At 37.5% G+C, this 15,564-nt stretch overlaps 1 protein-coding gene across 12 annotated transcripts in view; it reads left to right on the top strand.

Annotated features, from left to right (window-relative positions):
* magi1a (membrane associated guanylate kinase, WW and PDZ domain containing 1a) overlaps nucleotides 1-15,564 on the top strand; it is a 209,362-nt gene that overhangs the window by 143,603 nt on the left and 50,195 nt on the right. For 10 of the 12 annotated variants that reach the window (XM_049485726.1, XM_049485728.1, XM_049485722.1 and 7 more), the window contains exons 8-12: nucleotides 4,538-4,595; nucleotides 4,931-5,034; nucleotides 7,163-7,282; nucleotides 8,586-8,771; nucleotides 9,436-10,065. In XM_049485726.1, coding sequence (XP_049341683.1) covers nucleotides 4,538-4,595; nucleotides 4,931-5,034; nucleotides 7,163-7,282; nucleotides 8,586-8,771; nucleotides 9,436-10,065 — 1,098 coding nt within the window. The remainder of the gene's footprint in view (nucleotides 1-4,537; nucleotides 4,596-4,930; nucleotides 5,035-7,162; nucleotides 7,283-8,585; nucleotides 8,772-9,435; nucleotides 10,066-15,564) is intronic. The other 2 variants (XM_049485724.1, XM_022670797.2) reach the window with 1 other exon arrangement.

Raw genomic sequence — 15,564 nt, forward strand, 5'->3', positions numbered from 1 at the left:
TGTGTTCTTTAATATAATTGTTTTACCATGTCTGCTTTCTAACAAAATAAGCCACTAAAATTCTAAAAGTCTTTTGTAATCCATTATGTGGCTGAAGGTCCCGCTGTAGCATCATTTATAACCCATTACAGGGCCACTTTCCCAGCCCAGGATTATGCCTAGCCCTAGACTAGGGGATCTCTATATTATCTCTATAATCTCTAAATCAAATGCTGAAAAATATGCTGTTAGTTGTTTTAATAAAATCCTATTTTTTGAGCATATATACAGCTCTGAAAAAAAATTTGAGACCACTGCAGAACCTGAATCATTGTTCTATATATAGGTATATGTGTGAGATAAATTAGGATAGTATTTTTATTTTATAAAGTACGGACAACATTTCTCCCAAACTCCAAATAAAAATAGGAACATAAAGCATTTATTTGCAGAAAATGAGAAATGGCTCAAATAACAAAAAAGATGCAGAGCTTTCAGACCTTAAGTAATGCAAAGAAAACAAGTTCATATTCATAAAGTTTTAAGAGCTCAGAAATCAATATTTGGTGAAAAAATCACAGTTTTCTTGCATCTTGTCATCATGTTTTCCTCCACCAGTCTTACACACAGCTTTTGGATAACTTTATTCCACTCCTGTAGCAAAAATTCAAGCAGTTCAGTTTGGTTTGATCATCCATCTTCCTCTTGATTATATTTCAGAGGTTTTCAATTTGGTAAAATTTGGTAAAATCTGATAAAAAAACAAACAAAAAAAGTATATATATATATATATATATATATATATATATATATATATATAGAGAGAGAGAGAGAGAGAGAGAGAGAGAGAGGGATTTCATAAGCTGCTATACCTGCCCGCTTTACTCTGATAGGCTGAACCCTGAGGCGAAGCTTTGATGAGTGATAGGGGTTTCCGTGATTCAATGGCCAATAAGGAGAGACACTTATATCAGAGTAAAGTATACGTTGGAGATACAGCTTCAGATTAATGTTACCCTGTTTCGAATTAGATGTTTGATTTGTAATAGAATTGTTGCACCCTTGCTTTTCTCTTTTAACTTTTAACTCGTTAATGTATTCATTGACTCTGTCTGATTTAGTATTTGCAGTATGTCAGCCTCTCGTTGCATTTGTTGAGCACATTAAGGGAACGTGTGGTCACAAACAGAGAGCATATTGATATCAGTGGGTGCTGGGAACGGGCCAAAACCAGCAGAAACACTGGATCAGATATCAAAGGGAATAAAGAATGAATCTTGGCTACTATAACAAATCTAACCTGAAATAAAACAGACAATCAAACGCAATCTGAACCACTGATATTAAAATATGTCTGATCCAAATGTTTTTAAAAAATCCTGGAATCCAGCTTTTTGGGTTATATTTGGGTTATTTACTGTATAATAGGGGTGTGCCATATCTTATCATACACAATAATATCGTCAACATTTTTGAATACCGTTAACAATATTATACCCTGAAATATCGCAACATATCACCTACCCTATTTATCGCATCAGGGTAATATTTTTTTTGCTGTTTTTAGCATAAGAAAAATTTACACTGTTTACATGTCCCTTTATATATCTACTAGAGAGAGATTATATCTGTCCAGTATCATTTATTTTACTTTAATCCTGGATTTATGGAGATATTTGGAATGCAATAATAATATCATGACATTCTAGATCGTTGACTTCTGTTACAAATCTGATAAAATTCTTCTATTTCTTAATTTCTCAGATATGGGTGTGCCATTTCATATCGTATGCAATAATAAACATTAATTTTCATTTTGTTGCAGTGGTGTATTCTTAAAATATTTATTTTTAATTCATTGTTTTGTCATATCGTTATCATGAAAATACCATGAAATATTGTGATATTATTTTAGGGACATATCGCCCACCCCTACTGTATAATATATCAATATGTCACTTCTAGTCACTTGTTTATTGAAGTAAGTGGCTTCTATTTGTGTGTCAGATGTTAAGGTAAAGGATGTATATTTTGATGAGTCCTGTAGAAGTTAACTAATATAAACTTTTAAAGCATAGTTTTAACACTTTAAGATTCATCAGTACAGTTTTAATTTGTATAAGCAACACAAAATGAATGTCTTGCTAGCAAATTTAAATAATAAAAAGTATATTTTTGTTTAAAGGACATCACCAGTACAAAAAAGGATATAGTTTAAGTACACTATTATAATATTTAAATCAGGGTTCAGTTCAGGGCTTCAGGTTGAGCGAGAGTGTGAGGCGGAGTCCTGTTGGCTGTCTGCTGGTGTAGACTGAATCAGAGAGTGATATGTGGAACAGTAGGAGGACTGGAGCACTTAGTGTGTGTATAGATTGTGTAATGTATCTGCTGTGAGAGAAAGGCTGTTTGCTTGTGTTCAGCGCTCAAGCTGTCGATGATTCCATGTGAAACCCGATACAGTCAACTGCTGAAGAGGTAATGACAGTCTATTAGACAAATAACTAACAATAATAGCAGCGTACTGTTCAATCTGATATTTAAGACAATAAATTAAACATTCATAAAATGCAGAACTGTATTTGTGTTTGTTATATAATAAAGAGAAGTACGTGTTCATTAACTCTCTATAGCAGTGTTTCTTAAACTGTGGTACACTGGTGGTACTCAAAGCATCACAAGCTGGTACACTAACTAGATAGCCTCAGAAAAAATAAACACTTTTTTTATTGGTCCTAAACCCTGCGGGACCACAAGATCTGATCTATTAACCAACAGTCACAAACAGTTCACTACAGTTTCTGCACTACAGTTAATAGATAAATAAGATAGTAAACACTGTAGTTCACTGCTCGACTCTCTTGTTGTTTATTTTCCTCTGTTTAAATCCTAATTCTGATTTTCTCAGAAGCATCAAATTCAATATGAGTGAATGTTAGCAAAAACCAATTATGTTTATCCATTTGAACATTAAGTATTTTGTCATTATAGTGAGCTTAATTGAATATAGGTTGAAAACGATTTGCAAATCATATCGTATTCTGTTTTTCTGTACCAACTTTACTGATATTTTGATACTTTACTGAAGTTTGTAGAAGCAGCAGTGTGTCTGTTAAGTGGTGACAGTCCAGAGATAAAGTCTCATCTCTAGTCGGTAAACAGGAGGTGAAGTCCTCATCATAGCATTAGGAAGAGTCAGAAATCTAAGTGTGGAATGTTGGTTGTATAACATGTAATAGGTTTGAATGATAGTGGATGGTAGTCTGTACAGAGCATAAAAACGTGTGCTTTGGTTCATAACAGTATTAACATAACCATTTAGAATTTTTGAAAAGTTTTATATATTGTTGCTGTCAAATAACTTAAAAAAATTCTCAAAATGGTAACTTGACAAGAAAAGGGAAAAGAAAATCATTCTTAACTTTCAATGGAAGTCATTGAGCCCTATTTTAGTGTTCTACAGTGCACCTGTCAATTGCAGGTTGCACACCTGGATTTATGGCTTGTCGGTGTGTCTTTGGTATTGTGAAAGCGCAAAAAATATGCGTTGGCGGATCGAAATACGCAAAATTCAGGTACTAATGGGTGTGTTTTGGGCGTGATGTGAAATAGTCTGTCAGTCTGTCACTTGTAATTCCCTGTAAGAGGCAGCTCTGTAAGCCCTGTAAGAGCTCTGACACATCTATCTACCAAAGGATTCCAATGAAACAAACCAAATGACAATTTAAGAATCATTTAAGATTGTGATATTTTAATTGATAAAGTTCCTTTTGAGGAAACTTTTCAGAATAATACATAAACTAATGTTTTTAAATAATGTCGTACACAATAATATTGTAATTTGAAAATCCTGATAATAGTGGTAGTCTATAGTATTTTTGTTTTGCTACTGTTATTAGTATTATTATTATTATTATCATTATTATTTTTGTATATTTTTATGTTTGCAGTTTATATTCATGCACTACATAGTCTGCACTTCAGTATTAAGGTTGTTGTTTTTTATGTTGCATTATTTATTTGCTACATTTTTATTATTTTGTACAAAAGTCAGTTTTTTTATGAACTACTGTTTGACCTTTTTTAAAGTTAAAAACTGTTATACTAAAAAATGTAACATATTTTGTCTGCTGTGATATAAATTTTTAACATTTAATTAAATGTTTTTTTATTGTTTTGTCATTTTATCAAGAATACTGTTCTCGCAAATATACTCTGAAATATTTTTATATTATTTTAAGGTGGTATTGTTGTCCACCTTTAATTTAAACATCGCTAAATGCCCCATCCACAGCTTTAGCTTAGCATAAAACACAAAACACGCTTCAGCCATTCCTTTAAAGCTCCACCTTGTCTTTGGAAGACAATCACAAGACTACAGACTGTAAAATTCACCCAGAAAGGAGACGTTCTTCCTATATTTAGCAGATCTCAGGCACACATGGGAGATGTTCAGTAACTATGAAGCTGGGATGAAGAACAGCTAAATGGAGAATTGGGTTCCACACTGGATCTTGAGACGATCTATTAATTCCATCTCTCTTTCTTCCTGTATCAGAGTTGCCTCCAGGTTGGGAGAAGATAGATGACCCAGTGTATGGCGTATATTATGTAGAGTAAGTATCGAGAGTTTCATTTCTTTCTTTTATTCTTTCCATCACACGTCTCTCACCACAGTGTGCAGTAGAAAAGGAGGAAACCCAATACAGTCCTGGGTTATGATTCCTTCCCCGCTTTAATTTTCCAGGGCTCAACATAGATAACAGCATCTGTGTGGGTGTGTTCAGCTTTATTGCATGGTTGGGATTTGCCTGTGTGTGTGTGTGTGTGTGTGTGTGTGTGTGTGTGTGTGTGTGTGTGTGTGTATCAGAACACCCCTGTCGAGAGATTCATCACAGAGACAATAACTATGTTTTTTATCTTTCTCTTTTTCTCTTTCTCTCTCTCTCAGTCACATTAACAGAAAGACGCAGTATGAGAATCCAGTGCTGGAGGCCAGACGTAAAAAACAGGTCGATATACAGCAGCCACCAGAAGGTGAGCGCTACGTCAGAGGTTCGTCACGTTTTTTACCTTCTCTCTTTAACACATTTTATATTTACCTCATATACACAACAGCATGGGTTAAAAATGACCCGCATTCATTTCCCAGAATATTTTTTTGTGATATTTTTTTAAATGTTTTTATTTAATGATTAAGTATTTCAAGTAATATTTATATGTCTTGTTTTTGATCACCACTGATCTTTACTTTTATTTTTACTTTAATATTTTATGAAAAAAATACAGTAGTTTTTATATTGCTACATAAAAAGTACACACATGGGGCCCTATTTTAGTGATCTACAGGTGAGACGACAATTGCGCACCATGCAGCTTGATTTAAGGCATGTCAGTGTGTCTTTGCTATTATAATGACAGGAAAAGTACCTCTTGTGCTGCTCGAAATTTGCAAAAGGCTTGTACAAATTCTCTTACTTAATCATGGGTGTGTTTTGGGTGTAGTGGGAAATAAACCAGTCAGTGTGTCACTAGTCATTCCCTTAAAGAACCTAGAAGCTCTGTGACTTTGGCACGTTTGTATCTTAACAGCGCAGCGCTTCTGCACGTCTCAGCAGAGGATACTGATCTGCATGTTCACGCTGTGAAGATACACCAACAGCTCATTTAAGGGAACAGCAATGATATTTTATTTTTTATTATGTTTATTGTTGAGGTAAAAAAGCAACACACCAGAAATTTACCTGAACATACCTCACTTCCAAACCAGCACACCCTTCAGTGTAGATATATATTTTTAAACTCTAACGCGATTTAACAGCTTGGCCGCAAGATGTGAAAATAGACTGTTAACGAGGTGTAAGATAGGAATGAACATATCAGTATCAACCATTCTTCTATACTAAATTCTATAACAATTAGTTTCAAGTAAATATTTTAGCAGTAAGGGAGGCCAAAGATTTGCTGACTACTTTGCTGCGCAAGGCTCCTAACACAGACAGAATAATAAGGGTGATTCAGATTTAAACACGGAATACACAGAATTAGACCATCTAAAACAGTAGCCTGGTGCTGGTTTTCTAACCTTCATAACTGAAGAGCAGAGTAATGTACAGATATCATACACACATCATATCAAAGAGCAGAACTTACTTTATCTAGACAGCAGAGTACTATGTTTCTAATATTAAATAGCGGAGATTAATTCAGCTCATCTTCCAAACTCAGAGCGCACCTGGCTCTTAAAGGGAATGATGAGCAAGTGACACACTGATTGATTTATTTCACATTACGCCCAAAACACACTTATGATTAATTAAAATAATAAGTACATGCCTTTTGTGTGCTTCAAGCTGCACAAAAGGTGCACCTTTCCCGTAGTTACAATAGCAAAGACACACTGACACACCCTAACTCAAGCTGCGTGGTGCATGGTTAAAGATAGACCCATAGATCACTAACGTATAGGGCCCTAAGCATGCATTCCCTCAATGTTAAATAATTAACAATATCTTCATTTCAGAGTAATCAAATAATTAAAGATGGAAAATGTAATGGTCATTTAATAAAGTATTTTACAAGGTAACATTGTTTTATCGAATGATAATTAGTTTCTTAAATTGCCTAAATGTTTGGACAACCATTTTAAAGATAAAATGGATAAAATGCAAGGTATTCTGGGAAATGAAGTGCTGTGCTATGTTTTTCCACTATTTAAAAGTTAATACAGTTATAGATTATGTTTTTGCTAATGTTAATTTGTGGTCCATACAATAACACCTATATGATGAAATTCATGTTGTAATCATATGTAGTCTATGCTGTAGAGCTTTATTGTTTATTGCAGAATTCCATTCCAAATTCTATAATTGTATTGCTCCTCACAGTGTGTTCACTGCTTTTACACCTGTTATAATATATATATATGATCTGTTGTACTCTATGTATTGTTCTAGTGCAGTTAAATTGTGATGTGATTTTTCTTGTATTTTAATTTATGTAATTAATCATCTATAACAATATGTGATTTTATTTTAATGTTGATCATTTCAGCCGTTTGAATAGCTTCTCTTATGCTAACTGCATAAAAAAGATATATATATATATATATATATATATATATATATTTCTGTATTTTTTAGATGGTGTAAATCTGTCCTTCTCTCGTTTGCTTCCTGTACAGAATGGATAGAGGAGCACTCGTCTGCCGGGGCTCCGATTGCAGCGTATGTTCCAAACCACTTGGAGACGTACCGAGACCCCCAGAGTGGCCCGCCCCTCCCGCCGGTGCCGGGCTCGAAAAGTAAGCATAAGCTTGTTGTGTCAGTGATATGATTGAAAGAAGCCTGTTCTGCAGGGCCTGCGTTCACTCACGCTCTGCAGCAGACAGAGGCTTATGTAATGAGGCTCCTGTCAGAACAAGCGGATTCGTCTTCAGAGCGCTTTTGATTTGTTATGGTGCTGTCAGCATCGTGCAGAGACACGGCTCGTGCTCCTTTGCACTAAAGCTCAAATTAGACATTTTTTAATTGTTTATGTACATGTATTAGTACATGATTAGAGATTTTTAAAATGAGTGTATTTTAAAATGTTAGAAGAAGAAAGTTCAGATACTTCTGCTGTTATGTCACCACATTTTAGGAAGGAAGGAAGGAAACACTGTACCAATCTGCTGAAGTACAGAGTTACACAGGAGTTTCAGTTTAGTTCTTCAACACCAGGGCTGGAGCAGTATTAGCATTAGCCGCTAACCTCTATTTAGTGTAATCGGCCTGTAGCCTGCTGCTAACTCCAGCTAGCATAACGCCGCTAATGCTCCAGGCTTAGTGCTGGAGTAATTTGGGAATCTAAGGTTACTGTTCATAAACTGAAGACCTGCTGCATCTTATAATCCAGTGCACCTTATGTGTATATAGATAGATAGATTGATAGATAGATAGATAGATAGAGAGAGAGAGAGAGAGAGAGATCACTAAATTATGATGTTTTTCCTTCATTTTACCAAATTGAAAACCTCTGGTTTATTAAATATATATTTTATTATTAGCTCAGTTTTTAATATGGCAGCTTCTCATGCTCACTGCTGATAGTAAATCTGTGAAAGCTTCAGTTTATGTGCAGAACAGTTTATGTGAGCTGAGTTTCAGTTCTATAATTTGATTTAAACAGTTGGCGAAATGATCTTCGTGAAACTAAAGATGATTAATTATTAAATGCGATGAACCGCACTGACAGATCATTTCTGACACACTCACACAGCCTCACTAAATTAGGGAACAATTTATACTCAGCAGTTTGCATAACAAATGATGCTACAGTGTATTTATCTTGTCCTAACAATACATAATGCAGCTGCTTATGCAACATGCATCAGACTTTTAATTATGTACTAATGCAGCTAATAATGTCTAAAGCTTAATGCATTGTGAATAACATTACAAATTATGTAATTTGGGATTTCAATTTATTGAACAAATAAGAAAATAGAAATGGGAGCTCTTTGAAATTCAGGTTTAATAGATTTGTGGTTTAGGATAATATCTTATAATGTCTTAAATGTAGTACTAAGCCCTCGTGTAAACATGAGTGTGTGTTTGTTTCTATAGGAGGGAAGCCATTTTTCACGCGGAACCCTGCAGAACTGAAGGGGACGTTTATAAGCACTAAACTGCTGAAGAGCAGACGCGGCTTCGGATTCACTGTGGTAGGAGGAGATGAGCCGGATGAGTTTTTACAGATTAAGAGTCTGGTGCTGGACGGACCTGCCGCTGTGGATGGAAAGATGGAGACAGGTATGCGTGTTCACACCAACGTTATAATAGTTACATTTTTCACTATAGTTTCATTTTTTATCTTTTTGACTTTTCCCCTTTAATTCAGTTAGTTTTTATTGTTTTTTTGTGCTTAGTTTTAGTTTAGTTTTCATTAATTTTAGTAATAGTTTTATTTATTATTATTTTTGTTTTTTATGTTATTTGTGTGGTGCAGGATTCAAAGAGGTATTGTGTAATAAAAACTCAACAAAAGAAAGCTTTAAAAATATTCTGTTACTGTTAAACAACCAACTGTCCACATCACATCACACCTGTGTAGCCAAGATAGCAATTAACGTCTGACTTCTGATTGTTGTTAGGGTTCTAATCAGTCAGTGGTGCACCTGTGTTTTCTGTTGCCAAGATAGCAACACACCAGAAATTCAAAAACACACCTCACTTCCAGACCACCACACCCATCAGTGTAGATATATTAACACACACATTGTTGCTATTTAAACAATGCAGGCGCAAGATGTTAGAATAGACTGTTGGTGGGGTGTAAGATAGCAACACCTAGGTGTTTATTGGTAAATTATTGTTCTTTTCTTTTAGATATTGTTTCTGAATTGCTTCTGTTTCTGTATATCTGAGTTATTTCAAACATTTAAGACATGCTTATGCCTGTGTTTCTGTCCTCCAGGTGACGTCATCGTAAGCGTCAACGACACCATCGTCCTGGGCTACACCCACGCCCAGGTGGTGAAAATCTTCCAGTCCATCCCCATCGGCTCCATGGTCCAGCTCGAGTTGTGTCGTGGCTACCCGCTGCCGTTCGACCCTGATGACCCTAACACCAGCTTGGTCACCTCTGTGGCCATCCTGGACAAGGAGCCCATCATCGTCAATGGTCAGGAGGCCTTCGACCCTCCCCCGCTGGGCCTGAGCCAAACAGCCCCAGGGCCCGCAGAGCCCCGCCCCTACAGCCCCACGGCGGAGGGCCCCGGCTCCGCGGCGGCGATGACGGAGGGTTACGGCAGTGACGTGGTGACTCTAGCGTCGTCCATCGCCACGCAGCCGGAGCTCATCACTGTGCACATGGAGAAGGGCGATAAGGGCTTCGGCTTCACCATCGCCGACTGCGGCAGCGGCACCTGCGGAGGGCAGAAGGTCAAGCAGATCGTGGATTACCCGCGTTGCCGCGGCCTGAAGGAGGGGGACATCCTGGTGGAGGTGAACAAGAGGAACGTGCAAAGCATGAGCCACAACCAGGTGGTGGATCTGCTCAGCAAATGCCCACGCGGCAGTGAGGTCACCATGCTGGTGCAAAGAGGTAAGAATGCTGTGTGATGTTGGTGAGTGGGTGATGGTGTGTGCATGGTGTCTAGGACAAGATGTGATGTGTCCAACTCTGATGAAGAATACTGACAGATAAATAATGACTTTATTTTCCTAGAAAATCAAAAAGTTCTTAAAATGCTTTTGATGCCACCGGATATTAGGGCTACAACCATTAGTCGATATAATTTCAAATTATATAAAAACTATAAATTTCATTGTCGACTAATCATTAATTCGTAACAGTACTGCATTACACAAAGTGCTGGAGGACAGAAGAAACTTGGTCTGTGTCTCTAAAAGTGCCCAAACACAACAGATTACATATTTATTCACTAAATATAAGCACTCTCCACGTTTAAACAGCATGTGGACATTTAAATGCCTTTTAAATCTCATGTTTAGATGTTTTTCTGTTGTTTTTAGAGGCAGAGGACATGGCAGAAATAATTGTTGACTAATCGACTAATCAAAAAAATGATCATCAGATTAGTCGACTACCAAATTAATCATTAGTTCCAGCCCTACCGGATATGTGGGATGCCGCTGGATATGTGGAAATGCCAGATTTGATAGACTATGCATCTGTTTGTCTACTTAGATCAGACAGACGCCTCAGAAGAAATATTAGGATAGTGGAGAACTGTTTAAAGATAAATGTTAGAAAATCCAATCCCCAATGTTTAGGCCTGGTAATCTACCAGTATGGGGATGAACTCCAATCCTAAACTAATACAACTTAGTATGAAATATCTTAGGGCCATATTTTAGTGATCTATAGTGCACCGGTCATTTGAGGATTGCACAGCCAGATTTAGGGCGTCTTTGGTATTGCTAGCAGCTCATTTAGAGTTATGTTACTGAGAGTTTTTAATAGATATTTGGTTTTATGTTAGTTGAATATCAGTTGAATGTTATTTGAGCATCTATGAGGCATCCATAATAGACCGATGTTGACATTAATTACTGATAAGAAACATAGGTATACATTAAGAAAAATTGAGAAATAATTTTTTCTTATTAAAAGGCAACATTTACAGCATTTACTGTAGCTCATGCTCTTGTTCAAAAAGGTTTACATGTGAATCGTGTTACACAGATTGGTGAATGTTGTGATGAGAATCTTACCAAAGAACCAAGCTATCCACTATGATACACCAAACACTACATAAGCTAGAGTCCATACTCTTCAAAACTGTGTGTGTGTGTGTGTGTGTGTGTGTGTGCACCTCTTTATTACAGTATCCCCTAATTGCTCTGCAAGAGATTGCTTCTAAAAAATATCTCTAGCGAATCAAAGGCTCGTACTGAAACCAGTCCAAATGTAGGACATCTGCTCCTGCTTTTCTGTTTATTACCTTTTTTCTAAGCATCAGTCCGTTGCCTGGCCTACTTTCACTCATTTAAAAGAGCTTTTCTGAAAGTTTACTTTACACACAGTTCACTGTAGGTATGTATGTGTATGTGGTGGAGCTTTTAATGGGATGTGAAAGGAGAGTACAACCAAATTTAAACAGGATGTGATTTTTTAATAAATTATTTGTTTGACTAGGGATACTAGGGATATCCCGATCACATTTTTAAATCATTTTTGCCCCCGAGTGTGAGTCATTTGATTTTTAAGTATCCACCGATGCCGAGTCCTGATCCAATACTTCAAAGCAGTATTGAAAAGTAGTAAAAAAGAAACATCCATGTTTTATTTATTTTTAATTATTATTAAAACAAAGGTATCAAAGCAGCAAGTTTTTATCACAAAAGAAACAAGTACTAAATAGCCATATAAATGATTACTATATAAATATGCATCTTTTATTGAATAAAAAAAAAACCAAAAAAATGTCACACAACAACAATTCTGTGATTAATCATAATTAAGATCAGGATTTATGTTGAATGCTGGTAATTCCCTGTATATTTAGGGGGAGACAGCAATATGTAGTTTATTAGGCCTCACTGACCTGATTTACACTAGATTTTTTACTGTATTATATAATATGTCAGGGTAGATTTGATACTTTACGTAAGTTTAAGTAATAATTTAATTGAGGAAATAAATGCTTGTGGAGTAACATAACGTTGATTTTTTTGATACATCAGGGATCTGGATCTTTTCCACCCAATTCTCTTCCTTTTAGAATAGTGATGTGATTGGCCCAGATTTCCAGTTACATGATCAATCAGAGACATCCCTAGTTTATATGTTTGTTTGATAATTTTTTTGACACTTTTCTGACGTAAATTCTCATTCTTTTAGAATAATGATGTGATCGGCCCTGATTTTTCAATTGCATGATCGGATCGGGGACATCTTTAGTTTATATATTAGTTTGAAAATTAGTTTTTTTTCTGACGTAAATGATGTAAGCCAGTTAAGTTTCTATGCAAATGCACTTCCTTTGACTTCTTCTGCTGTTGGGAATGATGTATATGCATGTATAGAATACAGCAAGGCCACACTGTGTGTGGGGTAAAGTACTGCAGCAGGAGGATGGACCGTTTGCTTCATATCACTTCATTATTTCATTGTTTTGGTGGGCGTGGCCTGACCTTAAGATAGCACTAGGTGAACAATGTTTGCTTTGGCATTAGTGACTCATCCCGTCTCATCATGAAAACCTTAGTTCGTCCAGCCTAAAGCCTCACTTTGCCTCACAGACGCCAAGGTCAACCAGGAAAAAGACAACACACCCTGTTGCCATGGAAACGCGGCCTAGCGACCGCTTCCAGCGGCAGCACCGCGCTCGTGTCCCGTCTCCGCTCTGTCACACTGTCAGTGCAGGCCTGTGGGCAGCTGGTGTGCGTGATGGGAGGCGATATTTTCTAAGCTCAGATTATATTATATATTTTTATTCAAGTGCTGAACTCATCAATTAAACTCAAAAGGCTTAATTGAGTCAGAAATGCTGCCACAGTTTGTCAAAATCTTTTTGGAAATCTCTTCTGAGGAAACTGTTTCATTACTTTAAGTTAAAGACATTGCTGCCACATATGTGCAAATGCACACACAGCTTGTATATTCCCTATAGTGAAGTATTACCAATAGAATAGGACTCTGTGAAGCAGATAAACAAAAATATGAACCTACTGGCACCATGCTCTAGGTAGATTACATTACATGGAATGAACGGTACTGGAATGATTGTACAATACATGAAGGGCTGCTTTCCAGCAAAGTTCAGTAATGGCTTTACCCAAACACACCTGATGCTCTGATTGGCTGGGCAGTATTAAGATGAGATGAAAGCAAACATTATGATCAGTTCATCAGTAGTCAACATATTATTAAAGAGGATCAGCTGTCCCATTTCCCCAATTACTACTGCTCCTTCTCTCCACTCTTCCTGCTCCTCTCCTCCATTCCTCCACTTTCTTTTGTGGTAGGAGAGGAAGAGTAAGAAAGGAGGAGGAAGAGAGAAGCAGTTGGAATGGAGAAAGAAGAGAGGAGCAGTAGGGAAGGAGGAGGAGGAGAGGAGCAGTAGGAAAGGAGGAGGAGGAGTGGAGCAGTAGGAAAGGAGGAGGAGGAGTGAAGCAGTAGAAAAGGAGGAGGAGGAGTGGAGCAGTAGGAAAGGAGGAGGAGGAGAGGAGCAGTAGTAAAGGAGGAGGAAGAGGAGAGAAGCAGTAGGAAACGAGGAGGAGGAGAGGAGCAGTAGGAAAGGAGGAGGAAGAGAGGAGCAGTAGGAAAGGAGGAGAAAGAGGAGAGAAGCAGTAGGAAAGCAGGAGGAAGAGGAGTGAAGCAGTAGAAAAGGAGGAGGAGGAGTGGAGCAGTAGGAAAGGAGGAGGAGGAGAGGAGCAGTAGGAAACGAGGAGGAAGAGGAGAGAAGCAGTAGGAAAGGAGGAGGAAGAGGAGAGAAGCAGTAGGAAACGAGGAGGAGGAGAGGAGCAGTAGGAAAGGAGGAGGAGGAGTGGAGCAGTAGGAAAGGAGGAGAAGGAGGAGAGGAGCAGTTGGAAAGGAGGAGAGGAGGAGTAGCAGACATTTTTGGTCTTAAAGTAAAGTGAAGTAGAGAGAGCACCAGTCCAGAGTCCATCAGTCCAGAGCTCTCATTAATGATTATTTGTGTGTGTTTGTGTGTGTGTGTGTGTGTGTGCAAAGGAGAGAGAGTGAGGGAGAGAGAAAAAGAGAGAGAGAGGGAAAGCATTCTCATGGTCATAGTTGATTGTAGAGTTGTAGCTTCTCCATTCACCTCCACCTACACAGCCATACAACACACACACACACATTCATGCATACACACAGAGGCAAGAGTGGTGCTGTAAAACTCTGCCATCTTGCCTCCCGCTTGTTTCCATGACGATGCTCCACTGCACTGCAGTAGGAGGAGAGCGAGCAGGAAAGAGAGAGAGAGAGAGAGAGAGAGAGAGAGAGTGTGAGTGAGATACATCAAGGTATTATAGTTAAGATTTCCAATAAAGTAATTGCCAGACATGTTTAACTATATGAGGAAGGTGTGTTGCTATATTTAGAATTTATTAAAATTGTTTTAGGTACTGATACACACTTGTTAGGAGTTGTAAAAAACTGTAATATTTATTTCACTTATATTATTTGAAAAGTTTTGTTTTAAAAGTAACTTTTCCCAATTTTGCCCATAGCTGTTATATTACACAGTCCCTCAGCCCACATATATATATATATATATATATATATATATATATATATATATATATATATATATATATATATATATATATGTAATATAATGTAATTTAGTCAGTATTACAGAGCACATACAGGGGTTAGACAATGAAACTGAAACACCTGGTTTTAGAGCACAATAATTTATTGTGGTGACGGACAGTTCTGGTGGAAACAGGAGAGTTGAGGTGCACATTGAATTCTGCCGTGATTTGGGCACCCGTGGTTTTATGTTTTTTTGGTTACAATCCGGGTTAGCACCCGAACATCCCTTTCAGACCGCTTCCTCTTACAGCGTCCACAGTTAATCCTGTTGGATATGGTTGGTCCTTCTTGGTGGTAGACTGACATTACTCTGGATATCGTGGCTCTTGATACATCATAACGACTTGCTGTCTTGGTCACAGATGCTCCAGCAAGACGTGCACCAACAATTTGTCCTCTTTTGAACTCTGGTATGTCACCCATAATGTTGTTTGCATTGCAATATTTTGAGCAGAACTTTGCTCTTACCCTGATAATTGAACCTTCACACTCTGCTCTTACTGGTGCAATGTGGAATTAATGAAGATTGGCCACCAGGCTGCTCCAATTTAGCCATGAAACCTCCCAAACTAAAATGACAGGTGTTTCAGTTTCATTGTCCAACCCTTGTATGGTACACACAGTACTGTATAAACAGTAGTGAGCGAGGAGGATATGTACGATATGTGAGGCGTATTGTTTATTGTGCACAGATGTTTTAGAGTAGCAGTGCAGCAGGCTAGCTGCTGGATGAATGTGAAAGCATATATTAAAGGAGGAGCTGTGCAGCTGTCTTATTGCACTGATGAAGAAGCGGCGGAGTAAAAATAGCAG

Source organism: Astyanax mexicanus, chromosome 12 (genome assembly GCF_023375975.1).
Source record: "Astyanax mexicanus isolate ESR-SI-001 chromosome 12, AstMex3_surface, whole genome shotgun sequence".
Lineage (NCBI taxonomy): Eukaryota > Metazoa > Chordata > Actinopteri > Characiformes > Acestrorhamphidae > Astyanax > Astyanax mexicanus.